Genomic DNA, 16,737 nt, shown 5'->3' with positions numbered 1-16,737 from the left:
AGAACAAGACACTTTTGCCCCAAAGATGTTACAAGGCATTCAAACTTGCTGCTGTCCAACATCAAAGGCTCCCTAAAAGCCTACATCCATGGGCTATGCTGCTTAGTTTATATAAGCATGCAAAAACTGTCTCCTATTTCCAGCTTTTGGGGCTTACTCTTGACCCCTTAGGATTGCCAAATAGCAATGCTACAGAAGCCACACTTATCCTTTCGTCTCCCCCCAGCTCATTTACTTTAGCTAATGTTTTTTTTCTGGGCCAGATTCCCTAGAACTTGTCTCCTTTCTCTTTTCTAGCATACAGCTTCCCAGAACCCCTCCTTGTCTGAATGTCTTCTTTGTACTCCTCTCCCAACCCCAAAATTGATTAATTCTCCTTCACCTAGAACTTTTCCTCAGATGCTTATTTTTCAGTCCCTTGTGCCTTCTCTGTCCCTTCCTTCAGTTACTTTGCCTTTGTCCCGTCCACATATTTTCTTCCTTTCATCTCGAGACCCCCCTACTCACGCCTCAGTTATCATCACAAAAACAATATAGTCCCTAGTGCTTGTGTGAAATTTTAATTCCAAAAAACCTGACAATTTCCCCTTTCTTCACAGAAGCAGAGCTGCAAATACTCTTAACACAATTATTCCCTAAGCAGTTGGAATGTTCACACCAGCTCAGCCAATCAGCACCAGAATCTTCACCATCACTGTTATGATTGCAATTAAAACTTCCTTTTCAACACTTGACAAAGGTGACTTTCATCATCATTACAAGATGGATCTAGTAAATGTGTACCCTCCAAGCTTTTCCCTCCAGTTGCTAAAATTGAGCTTCTTCATTTATGATCCATTTTGCACTGACTATACACCACTGGATTTTTCAAAGGAGGCATTTCCTGAATGCCTGCTGGTGAGAAGTAAAATGAATCAACAGGATGTTATCTAAGCAAGAGAACTAATTGCTTGGGAATTACTATGAGTTATGCAGTAGCTTGACAGTCAGCTGGAAACCTGAAGACATCAGATCCATGAAGTTATTTTCATTCCCATCTCTAAAGGTCAATTCCTACTAACACAAGTATGGTTTCCAGCCCTGAGATGCAAATGCAGTGATCATGTGAAGTTTGCAATTACCGTATATGCCGACTCAGCACATGAAAAATAATAGATATTTCAAACAATCACCCCCACATGTCCCAGTGCTACTGTAGCTTGATTGTCCATGTATATAGAGTTAAGCTGCCAGTGTCACATCCCTCTTTTAAATTTCAGGAGGCAGAATTAATCCTAGAGTTGGATGTTGCAGATATAGGTTCATTTCCTTATTCAGCCAGTAAAGTTCACTGGGTGCCTAGAGCAAATCACTATCTTTCAGCTTTATCTATCTCATATGGTTGTTCACAGGTTAACACAATATAAAAACATACTATGTCCTGAGTCCTTGAAGGTAGACTTATTTCCTGTGGAATAAACTAGTCAAGCACAATGACTGAGAAGCCTCACCTTGCAAGCTGCACTACAATCTAGTCTCCCCCCACCCCCCACTCTGCATTTCAAAACAGAGGTAGGTGCCAAGCTGGCCTTTAAAACTGAAAGGTAGAACTCTCTTCCCATTTTTATTCAGGTCTCACTGTTCCAGGCAGGCAGAATAGAGTATTGCTTTTTGCATTTTCCTTCATCCATTTGAAATTAGCAATAGGTTTCAAGTTATTCAGACTTGAAAATACACTGCAGTGCTCTGAGTGTATACAAAATTTATTCTATTGTCGTAGTGTTCAGTGGAATTTTCATTAAACTAACTTATGAACAAATAGTATGAGGAATGGGACAATTACATGTAATCTCACATTGTCTGGCCAACAGTATTAGTTAAATACGTGGATGTAAGGAAATATGAATGTGGGCACATTCCGAAAGCAGGAAGGAACTTGAGTCTGTATGTTAACAACTTTTGCAAAGAGTTTGATGAATATCCTATTTGCTACATTATTGGCAAGAGCAGAAAAAGATAGCATCATAGCATCTCAGCATTTATGTGAAAGACCACAAGATCTTTGTCTTTTTTTTTAACACTCTGATCAAATAACAGAAAAGGAACCAATAAACTGAATTAATATACAAACTAATTTGAAGAGAGTATTTGTCCCCTTTTCCACAACCCCAATTTAAAATGCTATCCTAACCCCACTAACATGAGAGCAAGCGCCACTGAATTTACAGTGTGAGCAGAAATGCTTAGGACTGCACTGTTAGTTAATCTACCTCTTCTCAGAGGCACTTTGGAACTGCAGAATTCAACTAAGCAGCCTTCACGCAATCTATACTGTAATGATCACATAGTTAAAGCAAAGTTTATAAAAATGAGGCTCAGACATACTGGTGCTGTCTCCACTATTGCATCAACAGATAAAGCAACCATCAGAAAATTATTGCCTTCTCAACTTTCTCCTGAAAAAAGGCTGAAAACAGCAGAGGCTGCACTAGTTTCACTCCGAATAATTTTCATTGCAATCCTCTGCACCTTTACTTCAGAACATGCCCCACTTAGCCCAGTGGGATTTCTCTCGAGTAAGAATATCTAAGATTAGGCTGCTACATGTACACTTTTGTTTTTCATTTACATGGGGAAAGGGGGTTCAAAAGGATCTTCTTGGGCTAGAAAAATAATAATGCAGGTCACCTTGCATCTGGATCGATGTATACATTTTAATAATGGTTCCCAAATCCAGAACACAACACTTTTTCAAGATGCTCCCTTGCACCAAAATCAACTGAAGTCTAAATAAACACACACAACTGTCAACTCCTAGTTCTGTCCCTCGGTTTGCTTGCTTGTTTTAACCATTAATTCCCTTACCCAGGAGTGGGGTGTCCCCGAGACTGTAAAACTGCAGAGCCCAGCTTTACCCCACAGGCAATGCTACTAAAATCAACGTAGCAGGTCACCGGCGAAGCTGAACATCAGACAGACGGACATCCACTCCCACCCCTTTCCCAGCCAAGGCAGCATCCAGAGAAAAGCTCCATTGCAGGAACAGCCGGGCAAGCGGAAGCTTGCAGACCGGAGCCTATTGTGAAGGGGATGCAAGAGTCTCCTGCTGTGCAAAGAGGCGACCTTGTGGCTGCTGCAATTTAAACAGCAGGAGGAAATAGAAGCGAAGGAAACTATTCCCTCTCACCCCCGGTCCCCACCAATGCGTTACTTTTTGGCAGCCTCGCTGCACTCCGGCTCCGGCTCCGGCTCCTCCATGGCTCGGGCGGCGATGGCGGCGGCGGCGGCAGCCTCTCTCATGCGTGCACCGAGGCTGGCATAGCTGCGGCGGCAGGCCTTCTGCAGGCGAGAGAAGAGGGGCGCGGAGCCGGGTCGGCTGCACCGGCGGAAGCAGCAGGAGGGCGTCACTGGCGACCCGGCTGCAGGGAGACTCGGCCGCGCAGAGCCAGCCGTGCGGCCGCCATCTTGAAAAGAGGCTCCGAGAGGAGCGAAGCCGGGAGCCTCGGTAGTACGGAGAGCGTCTAGGGACAAAGCCCGCCACAGGCGCTCTCGTTCGCTCCTGTGGTCAGAGAATGGAATGGAGCCGGGCGCCTCCACCCGGAAGGAGGAGGCGGCGGCGGAGGCGGGCAGAACGTCCCACCCGCCGCCGAGGCAGAAGCGAGTCGCGCAGCTCCGGGAGAGAAAAGGGGAGGCCGCCGGGCAGGGGTGAAGGGAGCGGCAGGGAAGACGGAGGCAGGCCGAGCCGGGTGTCCGCGGTGGGAGGAAGGCGACTTCGTTCCGCCGGGGATCCTGCCTCCCTCGCAGGTCCAATGATTCAACCTCGCCGTGCGTAATCTTCGCAAAATGATGGCTGTTACAGCATCAGCGCCTCGTGCGCTTGGCCTCATGCCTCCCGCCGGAGAGAAAGCTCTCCGCGTTATCTCACTGATAAAAGCAGGGCAATTTAGCGCTAAAAGTGAGATTACCAGTAACCGGGCGGGGGGGGGGTGAGGGGACGGGACGGGACGGGACACACCTGTGGCGCTGCTCTGTATTGGGTTTTCTTGCTCTTCCCTCGCGATTCTGGCATTTAAAGTACCTGAAATAGGAGCGGGGAACTTGTGGCTCTGCAGATGTTGCAGGAATAAAAATTCTTACCATCTCTGACTATGGGTTATGCAGGCGCCAAGGCTGATGAGGGCTGGAGTCCCAAACGTTCCCCAAGCCTGACCTAAAACATTAATCTGTTTTTTCCATATATGAAACCTTGTATTCTAACATGAACATAAGAAGAGACCAAAGGCCCATCTGGTAGAGAATCCTGTTTGTTTATATTCATATACCACCACCCTCTCATAAAATATCAGAGCAGTGTGCAGCAATATAAAAATATTAAAAGCAGCACAAAACAATTAAAATGACTGACTTTTGTTCCTGCAGTTGCCAGCTAGAGGCATATGGGAAACCCAGAAGCATCGGATGCTGTTCCCACTTAGGATTCCTGTCAACTGGCATTGGTAGAGGCAGTACGAACATGAGTTTGACCAAAGTGCGGGAGGCAGTGGAAGACAGGAGTGCCTGGTGTGCTCTGGTCCATGGGGTCACGAAGAGTCAGACACGACTAAACAACAACAACAGAGACAGTACACAACTATCATGACTGGTAGCCTTATCCTCCATGAATTTGGCTAAGCCTTTTCTAAAACCATCAAAGTTGGCGGCGATTGTAGCATTTTGTGGGAGTAAATTCCACAATTTAACTATGAGCTATGTAAAGAAGTACTTCCTGCAAGCAGTCCTGACCACCTCTAGGTACCCATGGCAAGAAAAGACATAGTTGTCAACCAAATTTAAAGAGCCTGCTGGACCAGGCCAATGATGCACCTAGTCTGCCATCCTGTTCACACAGTGGCCAACCAAAATATTCATTCATTAAATTTATATCCCACCCTTCCTACCAAAGGAGCCCAGGGTAGCTCTGGGAAGCCTAAAGCTGAATAAGCACAACAGCACACTCAATTCATTTCACTTTTAATTTGTATACCAGCTTTCTATATTACTATACACACGGCTGTTTACAAGCTGAAGAAACAGCCACTTATGCTCCCCATCAACTGCCTCCAACTGGAGATGGAACATGCAAAGAAGCAATGTGCTTTTAGACTGGTATTTACATCTTTGGGTTTCCTATAATACATAGGAACTGGTTTAACATACACTTAACAGTGGTGTGTGAATCAGTCTCAGATATGAGATGCAAAGCAAAAAAGTCTAACATCCCTCCGGCTATTTGTTCCATCATGTTTCCTAAGTTTTATCTTTATAAAGTTTTTATCTCCTTTCACTCAAAAACAGGCTAACATTTCTCTTAACCAGCATACAAAAAGATGGGGGAGGGGGAGGGGAGACCAAGGATGAGATTATTTATCAACACTGCGTTAACCTAGGCTTTATAGATGCACATCCTATCTATCATTTGAGATTAGCATCTCTTAAGACATAATGATAAGCATAAGTGCAGGAAGGGACTGAGAAAAAGCAACTGTGGACATGAAGTACCCACAAGGAAACAGCAGGGAAAGAAGCACCAGCTGTAATTACTGAGCTGAGTGAAGGGAAGTAGACCAGCAACTCTCCCTTGCTGGAGTGACAATAACAAGATTCAGAAATTGTATATCAGTCTTCTCCAGCCTGGTGCCCTCCCAAATGTTTGGGACGACCATTTCCATTATCCCTGACCACCAGACATACTGGCTACGACTGATGGGAGTTGGGAATCCAAAACATCTGGAGGATATTAGTTTAAGAAAGGCGTCAGAAGGGACATGAAGTTGTGGTCATACCAAAACATCCTCCAACTGGAAAGACTTCTTTCAGAAGAGAGAGGATGGGTGAAGGAAAAGAGGAAACCCCACCTATCAAACCACAGGGGAAATGGTCTGTGTCTAGAGGGATGCTGCAAACCCATCTCCTGTTGCGCTGAGTTGGGGAATGGCTTCTGGGAAAGGAGAGAGATCCAGATTCCCTTTGCCATGAAAGGTAAGCAGCTTTCAAACCTCTTCACAGTGCTCACCTGACAGTACATATGAATTATACCAGGCAGGCATGCTAGTTGAAAAAACTGTACCACCCCATCAGCACATCTGCTGTCATGCTTCCTATCTGTCACCATTTGGCTCGTGCAGTGGGGTGTGACATGTTACTCTCTCAGAAAGAACAGTACTTAGTGTAGATGAGTGAGCCAGCAGTTAACTGGAAGGCTGTGTACAATGCAACTGTATGCCAGTACAAATTCCCTCATGAAAGAAACTTCTTGTTAAAGTTTTGTCATAGCAATCCAGCATATAAATCCCTTTGTGAAAAATAAGCAGTTTGTGAGCACCACAGAATCATTACTGCCTTGATATATGAAACTATAGCTACAATTTTTTTTAAAAAAAACCATTCTTTCAAGGAGTCTAGGTGAACTATATGGCACCTACGTTTCTTACTTTCACAAAAGCCCAATGGGATAGGTTGGATTGAAGGAATGTGTCTGGCCTAAGATTACTCAGTATGAGTGACGATTCAACTCCAGTACTTTATGGACTATGCCCAACATTCCAGCCCCTATTAACCACATTGGCTTTCAAATTAGAATCATCATTCCATCTCTTTAGCAAGTTCCTTGGCGGCTGGATCCTTAGATAGCCAAAATGGCACCATCCAGGCCAAAGAGGGAATGCTTGAAGGAACCTCAGGGTTTGCTTTAGTATAAAAACAACTTTAAAAAAGAACCTCAGGGCAGATTCCAAAACAGCCCAACGAGGAGTGACCATATTCAGTGGCAATGCAACGCTGACAGCAGTGGGGAGAAAATGAAAACATAGGGAAGTGGTGAGTAGACTGGAATATCCTGGCAGAAAGCATGGCTGGGAGGCCGGAACCCTGAGCAGGAATACCACACTGCAACGTTTTACAGGAGACGGTCAGGAGACACATGAGGCCACCATCTTGCTGAAGCTAAAACTAGCCTGATCGGTGCCTGGGTGGGTGACCACCTGGGACCCACATCTATGCCAGTTTGGGTTCCACAATGGAAGGGGAGGATATAAATGTAATAAAACAACTGTTTGTTGCAGGTTCCAACTTTATGTATATTTATTCTCTAAGTCTTTCCCTAATTCAGTGGTTTTTGATGTAGCACATTCATTTCTGAAGCCTATTATTATCAGGCCTGCAGAGTTTTAACAGCTAGGCAAAAAAACTTGACAGTGAGGAAGGTATTTCTGTCTCAGCACTGTCAGCTCACAATCTCTATGTCAGATCCTAGTTGACTTTGGTGCCATTAAGTCATTGCTATTCTTGGAGTATTTAAGTCATGGTATCATAAGGTCAGAAACATGCTTAGGATTCTTCCCTTCTTGCTTCTGCCAGCTAATGCATTCGTCTCCACTTCCTGTCTTGAAATGTTATTATCTATTACAGTGTATCTTGTCTTCTTATATAATGGCTATTAGTTGTGTACATTTTGCTGACAGGTAAGGTCATGTGACATTATCAGGCCCCAGACACACTCAAGACATTATGTCATAAATGCCAAAATATGTTACCAACGTCAGTGTCTATCCATCACATCACTACGTTTTTCCTTTTAATAATAATTACACAATAATAAGCTGCTGTTGGCAGCATGTGTACAATCTTGTAAAGTAGCTTAGGCTGAGAGATAGTAACTGGTCGTGGATCACCTGGTGTGGCTTATGGCTGAGCAGGTGTGTGAACATGAGTTTCCCCACTCCCAGGTCCATCATTTCACCATACTGTCTCAGCTTAGGGCACAACACATAGGATTAAGCTCAACTCAAAAGCAATTGCCAATTTACACAATACAAACTGAAGCTGGTCGAGGTTTTGGCTATCCTTGCTTTTAAAGTATATTGAACTGACATGCTTGAACTGGGGTGTTCCTATTTTCACAGCATGAATATTGCCAGCAAACATGCATCTTACATTCACACATCATCTGGTATCTATGAGACATTGCAATATGAAAGACCTGAGCCAGCTGTGCTTTTAAGCAATAGATAAATTACTATACAGTTGTACCTTGGTTTTCGAACAGCTTAGTTCTCAAAACTTTTTGGCTCCCGAACACTGCAAACCTGGAAGTGACTGTTCCAGTTTGCGAACTATTTTTGGAAGTCAAATGTCCGATGGGGCTTCCACGGCTTCCAATTGGCTGCAGGAGTTTCCTGCAGCCAATCAGAAGCCACACTTTTGTTTCCGAACATTTTGAAAGTCGAATGGACTTCTGGAACAGATTCCGTTTGATTTCCAAGGTAAGAATGCACTAGCTCCGAACAGCCTTACCTGCTGGTGGCAGGAATCAGCAGTGTATGGTGGTGGGCAGAATCTGGTTGGGACTGCCATTTTAATTAACCACAATACCCCCAATGTAACATGGCTTCAGAGTATCCATCAATCCACTAAAGGAGGCAGGGTAAGACTAGCGTTAGATGGTGGGTACTTATTGGAGGTTTTTAAACAGACGTTAGATGACCATCTGTCAGGGATTATTTAGTCATGATTCCTGCATTGCAAGGGGTTGGAATAGATGAGCCTTGGGGTCCCTTCCAACTCTCCAATTCTAAGCTTCTCTAGTCATTTTGTCAACATGTCAGAAAGGCTGGCAAATGTCTGCACAGCAGGGATGCTCTTAAAAGTTTAGGAGTAAGGGCAGCTTTTTTTGGAGCTTTTTTTTTTAAGGATGGTACAAACTGTTCTTGCTGAAAACTGTAAAGTATGCTAAGACAGGAAAAGACTTCACCAGAACAGTCTATCATACATTGGAAGCCATTGGCTTGATGAATTACTAAATAACACATTGTTTACAGGAATTGGGGATCTTATAATTATTTGTTTTTCCATCTTAAGCTCATGGTGGCACTTATTTCATTTGTACAACAACTCTGTGAAGTGAGTTAGGTTGTGAAATAATGGCTGGCCCATGGCCACCCAGTAAACTTCATGGCTGAAAGTTGATTTGACTTTTGGTCTGTCTGTCTGTCCATCTTTCTTTAACAGTTTCCATTTCTAGTCTGACGCACTAACTACTACACACACCATTGATTTCTTATTAATTCAGCTGTGTAAAACTGTGTATTACTATAGGGAAGCCTGTGCTTAATACATAATTCAATTTAGCTGGAATAACTAATATGTGAATGTAATCAGCAGATATCTCAAGTGATGATTATTTCCCAGGTTCCAGCTCTTCACAATGAAACCCCCAAATGGCCCATAGCATTAATAAAACTATTTGCAAACAATGGTGTGTGTTTTTTTTTTAAAAAAAAGCAAATCCAATGGGCAGAATCAACAACTTATTTTAAAAAGCAGCTGTTACAACTGGTAATACAAAACAAATACACATTGCTGGAAATGTGGTCATCACCTGCCTGGAATCAGAAGGAAATGGGAGATTTGAGTAAAGAAATTTGATTTTCTCTTTTTTTTAGAGGGTTAGGGTGACACTACTATGTGGCTGGTTAACACAAGGTTTTTGACATGATCATAGTGCTATTACAAGCTGCCCTTTCAGGACACTGACTGATCTTCCTAATGCTGTGACACATCTCAAGGCACCAGGGGAGAAATTCAGAAGCTGAACCAGAGCGTGCTGAGCTGCAATATTAACCTGAGTTACAGCATGCAAGAGACTGGTCACTGCACCATAAACTAGAGCTCAAGGCTTTACCACGCAACCACTAACATCAAACAAGTCATGGGACCTGAGACTTTTGTAATGTAATCTCGCCACACCTAAGACAATGTGTAGTACAGAAGGCCATATCCGTATCCAGGTGCTTTCTTATGGACTGTTTCCACCTCTTCTCTGTAACATCTTGCTCCAATTGGAGCATATTCCTTCTCAATATGGGGGTTTGAGATGAATCTTTTCATGGCTAAGAAACAATGGATGATAGGGCTGCGGGGCTGCATGATATAACCCCATCCTCCTGCCATCAACACACACATCAAACCCACCCCTGCCATCCATGCATTCAATGCTATGCCCATATCTGGTGTTTTTCCATTAAAGGTGGGATTGGACCACCATTCCACCTCACATCAAAGTGCAAGTACACCAGCACAAAATAAATGTAGGTCCCTTCTCGCACTTGCCAAATGTGCTGGTGTATGTATCATGGCTAGCAAGTGTGACTCTGCTTCTTCCTCCCCTGTTCACTGCACAGGAGTGTATGAAGGCTTTCCTTGCCAGTGGTGAGCCTTTGATAGCACACCCAATGCTGGCAAGGAAGCTTTCCAGATGTGGCAAACAGTGTGTGCCAACCTTGGAAAGGGCCTTTTCAGTTATGGTGCCTCACCTCAGGAATGCTCTGCCCAGGGTGACTAGTCTGGATTTTGGAGCCTTCACTGTTGTCCTTTCAATGCCAGACAAAGACCAATCAGTTCTTCCAGCTTTGGGGGGATCATTTAAAGCCATGGGATCTACCAGATCGCCTCCCACACAGAAAGAGACCCATTCTCAGTGTGTGTGGCATGATGTTGGATCTCACCTATGTAAGGTTATTATTACCTTATTAACTATCTTCCAAACCACTGTTCTCAAGGCATTTTTTTACATAAGATAACTTAAAAACAGTTGAAAACACAAAAACAATGAACACATTTAAAACAAGAGTAAAACCCTAAAAAGTTGGCATTCATTGTAAAGACCCATTTATTCAGCTGGGAAAGCCTGTCACAACAAAAATTCCTTCAACTGTTTCTGGAAAGCACAGGGTTTGTGTGCCTGCCCTATCTTGGCAGGAAGGCTATTCCACAGAACGAGGGCAGCCCCACTAAAAGCCCTGCTCCAAGTTATTACAGAGCGAAAGGTCTGCAGCCAACTGCTCCCCAATACCTGAGAGATCCAAGAGGAGGCTTCCAATGACATGCTGGGAGAGGGTGTAGACTCTGCCATTTTTAAAATCTACCACCAAACTCCAGAAGTGTCAGAATCAAAATGACTCTCCCGGGGATTCTCTAATTACTTTAGCAGTTGTGCATAAGGAAAGATATTCTTCCAAGGGACAAAGGACTGCTGACAAACTGGTCTATTGGTCTATCAAAGGCATTAGACTGGTCACAAACCTGTGTCCAAAAGTTACATAACCGTATCTTGCCTGTGTGAGGTCATGAAGCTATTTATCATCCAACTCCCTAATTAGGTCCTTTAAACTTGAGTCAGTCTAAGTTTAGACACTGTAACCTTTTGATCAGCTTCTTCATGGGAAGTTATTCAAATGTAAAATCTGAACTGTAAGAGAAAGTGTAGCAATTAGGATGTATTTTGGTATTGTTTCCTGAAACCCTGTGCATACATACATAAATGAAGCAGAATCTTTGAATACACAACTGCATCTACATCCACCCTACCTCAAAGGAAATGTGGACTTCCATGAACTTTATTATTCACAAAGACTGCAGTGCTGCTCACAAGTTAGGCTATTTTAATTGCACTGACTTCAGCCAGTGGGACGTAAGTAGCCTTACTGTATTACGATTGCAGCCAAAGGCATTTTAACTTTGCTGCACGAAGCATACACAGCGTTTTCCTAGACACCAAGTAATTCCCTCTGAGATTCAGCTTGTGGGTGTGTGCATGTGGGTGGGTATTGAAGTGGATATACTCTGTCATAAATTCATTCATTTATTTATTTCTGGTAAGAATATTTAAGCTTGCAGGATTGTACAGTGGTACCTCAGGTTAAGTACTTAATTCGTTCCAGAGGTCTGTTCTTAACCTGAAACTGTTCTTAACCTGAAGCACCACCTGCTGCCATGCCGCCAGAGCATTATTTCTGTTCTCATCCTGAAGCAAAGTTCTTAACCTGGCTTACTATTTCTGGGTTAGCGGAGTCTGTAACCTGAAGCATATGTAACCTGAAAAGTATGTAACCCGAGGTACCACTGTATATCACTTTAACAGCTATCTTTTTGATAATTAACATATTATAGCATTTATTAAGTATTCTTTTATTGCATTAATATTGATACCAACACATTGTATCACTATTTGACTGTCAAAAAGGAAAACACTACAGGCACCCCCCCACACACTTATGCACGTTCTACTCGCGTGCAACCACATATACGCACAGTGCTAGGAAATAAATAATCAAATAGATTCAAACCAAGAAACGGCGGGAGAGAGATGGAGAGTCCTTGTAGCTCAAAAGGAGACCCTCACCAGACCCCAAAGAGGACTTCAGTGAGGGTAGAGGCGGCCCCAAAGAGACCAGAGGTGCAGTAGGGCTTAGTTTAGGCTGCTCAGCCTCCCCGCCTAACAGCTGATGTGCTGGGTAGTGCAGCAGAAACAGCCACTTTCCTAGGCGCTCTTCAGCCTCCAGCCGGCCCCAGAGCTTTGACTGTAGTTGAAGGGAGAGTTGTGTGGAGAGAGAACTGGAAAAAATAGGAATCTATAGGCTTTTTAGAGGCTCCACACTGTATATAATTTCACTTATGGTGGGGGGCCTGGAACATAACCCGCACATAAATGGGAGGATGTCTGGATATTCTTGCCACTAGCCCTTAATTCTGCCACATCTGCAGTAATAAAGAAGAGTGTGTCTCTGAGCTTAGGCCGAACAACTTTCCCTTGTATTGGAATGGCTATAGCCATGTCACCCATCCAAGGTTAAGAAGCAGGATCTTCAGGTCAGATGTAAGTTTGAGTCAGGTTGAAGGACCAGTACCTCTTTTTAACTACTGAAATATACGGTGGTCCAAATATCCCCTTCCTTCTCCAGAATTCTGGCTCTCAGCATTTCCCAAGCTTCAGACAGCTGGCACACTTATTTTCTGAATTAAAATCAGAGGCGCACTTAACATACTCTAAAAATAAATGTCTTCATACTGAAGAGCAAGACTTACCTGCTCTCAGAGGAGCCAAAGCATTAAGGGAGCTGCCAAAGCTCAGTGGCAGGGAAGGTCTCCCATTCCATCCCTGGCATCTCCAGTTAAAATGTAGCAAAAAAGGTGATGGGAAAGAAGACTTCTGCCGGTCAGACTAGATTATACTGAGCTAAGTGGTCAAATACTCAGCCCTGGTATAAAACAAATTCCTATCTTCCTAACACCTGCACTTTTGCATGAGTCACTGATCTGGGCATGCCTCCTGCCTGGAAAGAGGCAAGTTCAAAACAGTGATTCATGCAGACATATAAGAGGCAGTCTCCTCTTAACAAAAGCAACACAGGTAATACTTCTAAAACTTTAGGAGTGACTGAATGACCCAACCACACTCAGTGTCACCCCTCACCCCATAATTCTACTTCGTTACATATCCACCACATGGAGGAAAACAGGAGGGAGAATATCTGCAACAGGCAGTTAAAATCACCTAGAAGCCAACTCTTGAATAGGATGGATTAATGGCTTGAGCTACTTGAAAGAAGCCCGTTTGCTCCCCACTTTTAAGACTTGCACCTATTTTTGTTTCCAAGAAGAACCAGATCGCTTGGATGTGTCTTCATGGCCGTTAAGGAATGAAAACCAAGCTGCTTCATTTAGTGAAGAACTGCAGCTCAGTGACAAAGCACCTGATCTCCATGCAAGAGGACCCAGACTCAATCTCAGGCATCTCCAGGTAGGCTAATTGGTAAAGACCCCTCTGAAAGTCACTGTCAATCAGTGCAGACAATACTGAACCAGTGGGCTGACTCAGTAAAAGAGAGCATCTTATGGTTCATGACTTTGGGTGGGAGAAGAACCATTGCTCCCAAACAGTTGTTATGAGTTTGAAGGACAACTGATATTGTCCATCGCAATAGCTCCACAGCAGATTAGTGTCTCTCTGCTGCACAGAGTGCCAGGAGACCTAATTCCACTGCGTGGGCCAAAAAAGACTAGTTGCCTCCAGTACTACAAACCAGCTCAAAAACTTGGCAAAAAGCATGAATGTAATAGGTTGCTAAAAATATACATGCTTTGCTGATCCAGATGCATGCTTTACATGCCAAGTAGATGATGAATCCAGTTCCCCAAACCCCTTGATGTAAACAAAAATGTCCACTTTTCCATTAAGTAACACTCTGTTCTCCAGGTTCATATTTTGGTCATTTTTATACAAGGAAAAGATACACACAGTTGCGGGAAGCAGCTCTCATGGTAGAAAAAAGGGGACTGCAGCCCACTTTTCCCATGCTTAATTTGGCAGCGAAGCCCCACATATTAAGATAATTAAAGTAGCTTGAGGGAACCAAGCCCTGGAAGAAACATATTTTAAAATCAACACCAGGAAGCAGTAGAACTCATGAAATAGAAAGGGAGGAAAATCCTCTGGGCACAAGCAAAGTGCAAGATAATTTCAGTGAAATCTCATCAGGGCTTAGAACTGGAATTTGTTTTCGGAACCATGGACCTACTCAATAATATATGCAGAAGAATTAATGCCTCTGGGCATGTTCCAGGTGCTATTTCTCAGCAGGTTCAAAGAAAATGCTTTAGGAACACACAAGGACAAGAGCAGCTATTTGGATTTGAACCAAGTCAGTAAAGAGAGAGAGCCAAATTAAAGTACAGTGCTGCTTTTACTTTGAAATTGTGTATGTGGCTTGCAGAAGTCTTGCCAAATTATAATGTTATACAAATAATATACGTACATTAAGCCAATATTTTATTTTTTTATGTTATGCATGCTTCATTTCCCAGGATATTCCACTGGAAAGATTTTTAAAGGAAATGGGATTTCAAGTCACCTCTGTAGCGTGAGAACTAAATTCTACTGAGCTCAATGGAACTTACACCCAAGGAACAGAGAACATAGGATTACAACCTTAAAGAGAGGGAAAAGGTTGGGCAAGAGTGGAGAAAGAAGATCCAGATGCAGATGAGCTGAAAATAGGAGCTATAAGAGGGAAAAGTTAAGGTTCCCGTCGTGGTACCAAAGGGAACACAAAAAGTGGTATTCAATTCAGCTTTACTCAGAGTAGACCCACTGAATTTCAATGGGTCTACTCTGAATACAGTTTAGCTGAATACCACTCAATTCTCTCCTTTGTCACTTGCCAATTTCCCCTGCCCCTCCCAATATGTATTTTTAAATGAATTTGCTTTTGTTTAGTTGGGGAGGGACTGCCTGCTCTTTTATTTTTATTTTTTGATCTACTGTTTGCTTGGCCCGGTGGGGGTGTTCTGTCTTTTGTCTGTGGGAAGCTGAGTATCACCAATTTTCTACTGTGAAATGGGTATTTTGTGGTGCCCACGATTTTTTATATTACCATATTCCCTGGGGCCAAGGAGGGTCTGTAGTCAGGGAGGTAAAATGCTCAAAAACATACTTCGAAGGGCTAGAACAGAGCTTGGGCAGCTGTGCCCCCTCAGATGTTCCTGGACTGCACCTCCCATCATCCCTGCCCATTGGTCGTGTTTGCTGGGGCTGATGTGGGTTGGGAGTCCAGCAACATCAGAAGGGGCCACAGCTTCCCCCCCTTGGGCTAGAACAGGGGTCAGCAACCTTTCTCAGCAGGTGGCCGGGCCACTGTCCGTCAGACCTTGTGGTGGGCCAGACTATTTTTGGGGGGAGATGAACAAATTCCTATCCCCCACAAATAACCCAGAGATGCATTTTAAATAAAAGTACACATTCTACTCATGTAAAAACACACTGATTCCCAGACCATCCGTGGGCCGGATTTAGAAGGCAACTGGGCCGCATCCAGCCCCCGGGCCTTAGGTTGCCTACCCCTGGGCTAGAAGTGGGCACCAGAATAGTTTGTGGGAGAGTGGTGCTGAAAGGCAACCAGCCTGCTCACAGAAATGAGTCCAATAAAAAGCAGCTACAGCCCCTTATCCTGGCCTGTCCCTGCAACAAATATGCCAGCTATGTTCAGCAAAGACAGATATTAACTGGGATTACAACTTGTTTGCCTGCAGAACTGTGCCAGAGTGAAAGTCTTACCCCCTGCCTTCATTTTTTTAAAAAGTAAAGGAAAAGGGAATAGGAACCAAATAATAAGACTACTGTTGTAATTGTGCTGTAAAGCTTATGTTTCTATTGCTCCTTTGTTAACAGTGTTTTATAGATTGCAATTGTGTTATTGATTATTTGTTAATGGCACACGTTTTAGTAAAAGTCAAAGAGCTCGTAAGCAGAGGGAAGGGAGCAATACATTAAAAGGCCTCCACTGGCATTGCATTACATCTGGACCCCCTTGCAAAAAGAGAAATAGTCATCTGTCTTTTCCATAATGGGACAGTTTCCCTTCACATTCTGCTCCCCCACTTGTACAAAGAAGCCTCTTGAGCTTAGGATTCTTTCCTATTGCTTGAATAAACGCCAGCTACTTTTGGAAAGGACGGGAAATAGTTTTAAGTTCATAAAGTAATAAACTTCCGACAGATGTTCCTTTTGCAACAAGTGGACCATTTTCATTGTGTGTTTCATGAAAAGGAGGCCACTTGCTCAGAAGCAACCTTTAACCCCAAACGCTGTATAAACTATATGCTCCTCTTTAAGGGTGTGAACCCTATGACCCTCCAGATGTTGTTGAATGTCATCTCCCATCAACAGTGACCATTAGTCATGCCAATGTCTGGAGGGCTACAGGTCCCCCACCCTTAAAGCCATCTTAGACAAATAGCAGAAGTAGTTCTGGTAGTTTCTGTTATAACTCCAAGTTCCCAATGTTCTCAACACATTTAAATACAAAGGCTAAGTTCTCACAGGAAATGCCATAGGAAATGCCCCCCAGAAAATTGGCTTTGTGAAACACACACAAACTGACAAGT

The 16,737-nt window shown here is 43.6% G+C and overlaps 1 protein-coding gene across 5 annotated transcripts in view; it reads right to left on the bottom strand.

Annotated features, from left to right (window-relative positions):
* The window catches only part of MAP3K4 (mitogen-activated protein kinase kinase kinase 4), a 72,057-nt gene that overhangs the window by 52,408 nt on the left and 2,912 nt on the right, over nucleotides 1-16,737 (bottom strand). For 2 of the 5 annotated variants that reach the window (XM_081855159.1, XM_081855160.1), the window contains exon 1: nucleotides 3,191-3,375. The exons of 1 other annotated variant lie outside the window; for it this stretch is intronic. In XM_081855159.1, the coding sequence (XP_081711285.1) occupies nucleotides 3,191-3,279 (89 nt within the window). In that variant the 5' untranslated portion in view covers nucleotides 3,280-3,375. Of the gene's footprint in view, nucleotides 1-3,190; nucleotides 3,376-16,737 lie in introns of those variants that run through there. 2 more of the 5 variants (XM_081855161.1, XM_081855162.1) reach the window with 1 other exon arrangement.

Source organism: Podarcis erhardii, assembly GCF_964252035.2.
Source record: "Podarcis erhardii genome assembly, chromosome: 3".
NCBI classification, from domain to species: domain Eukaryota; kingdom Metazoa; phylum Chordata; class Lepidosauria; order Squamata; family Lacertidae; genus Podarcis; species Podarcis erhardii.
The sequence above is the reverse complement of the archived record's forward strand: the minus strand, read 5'-3'. Positions and strand labels throughout refer to the sequence as shown.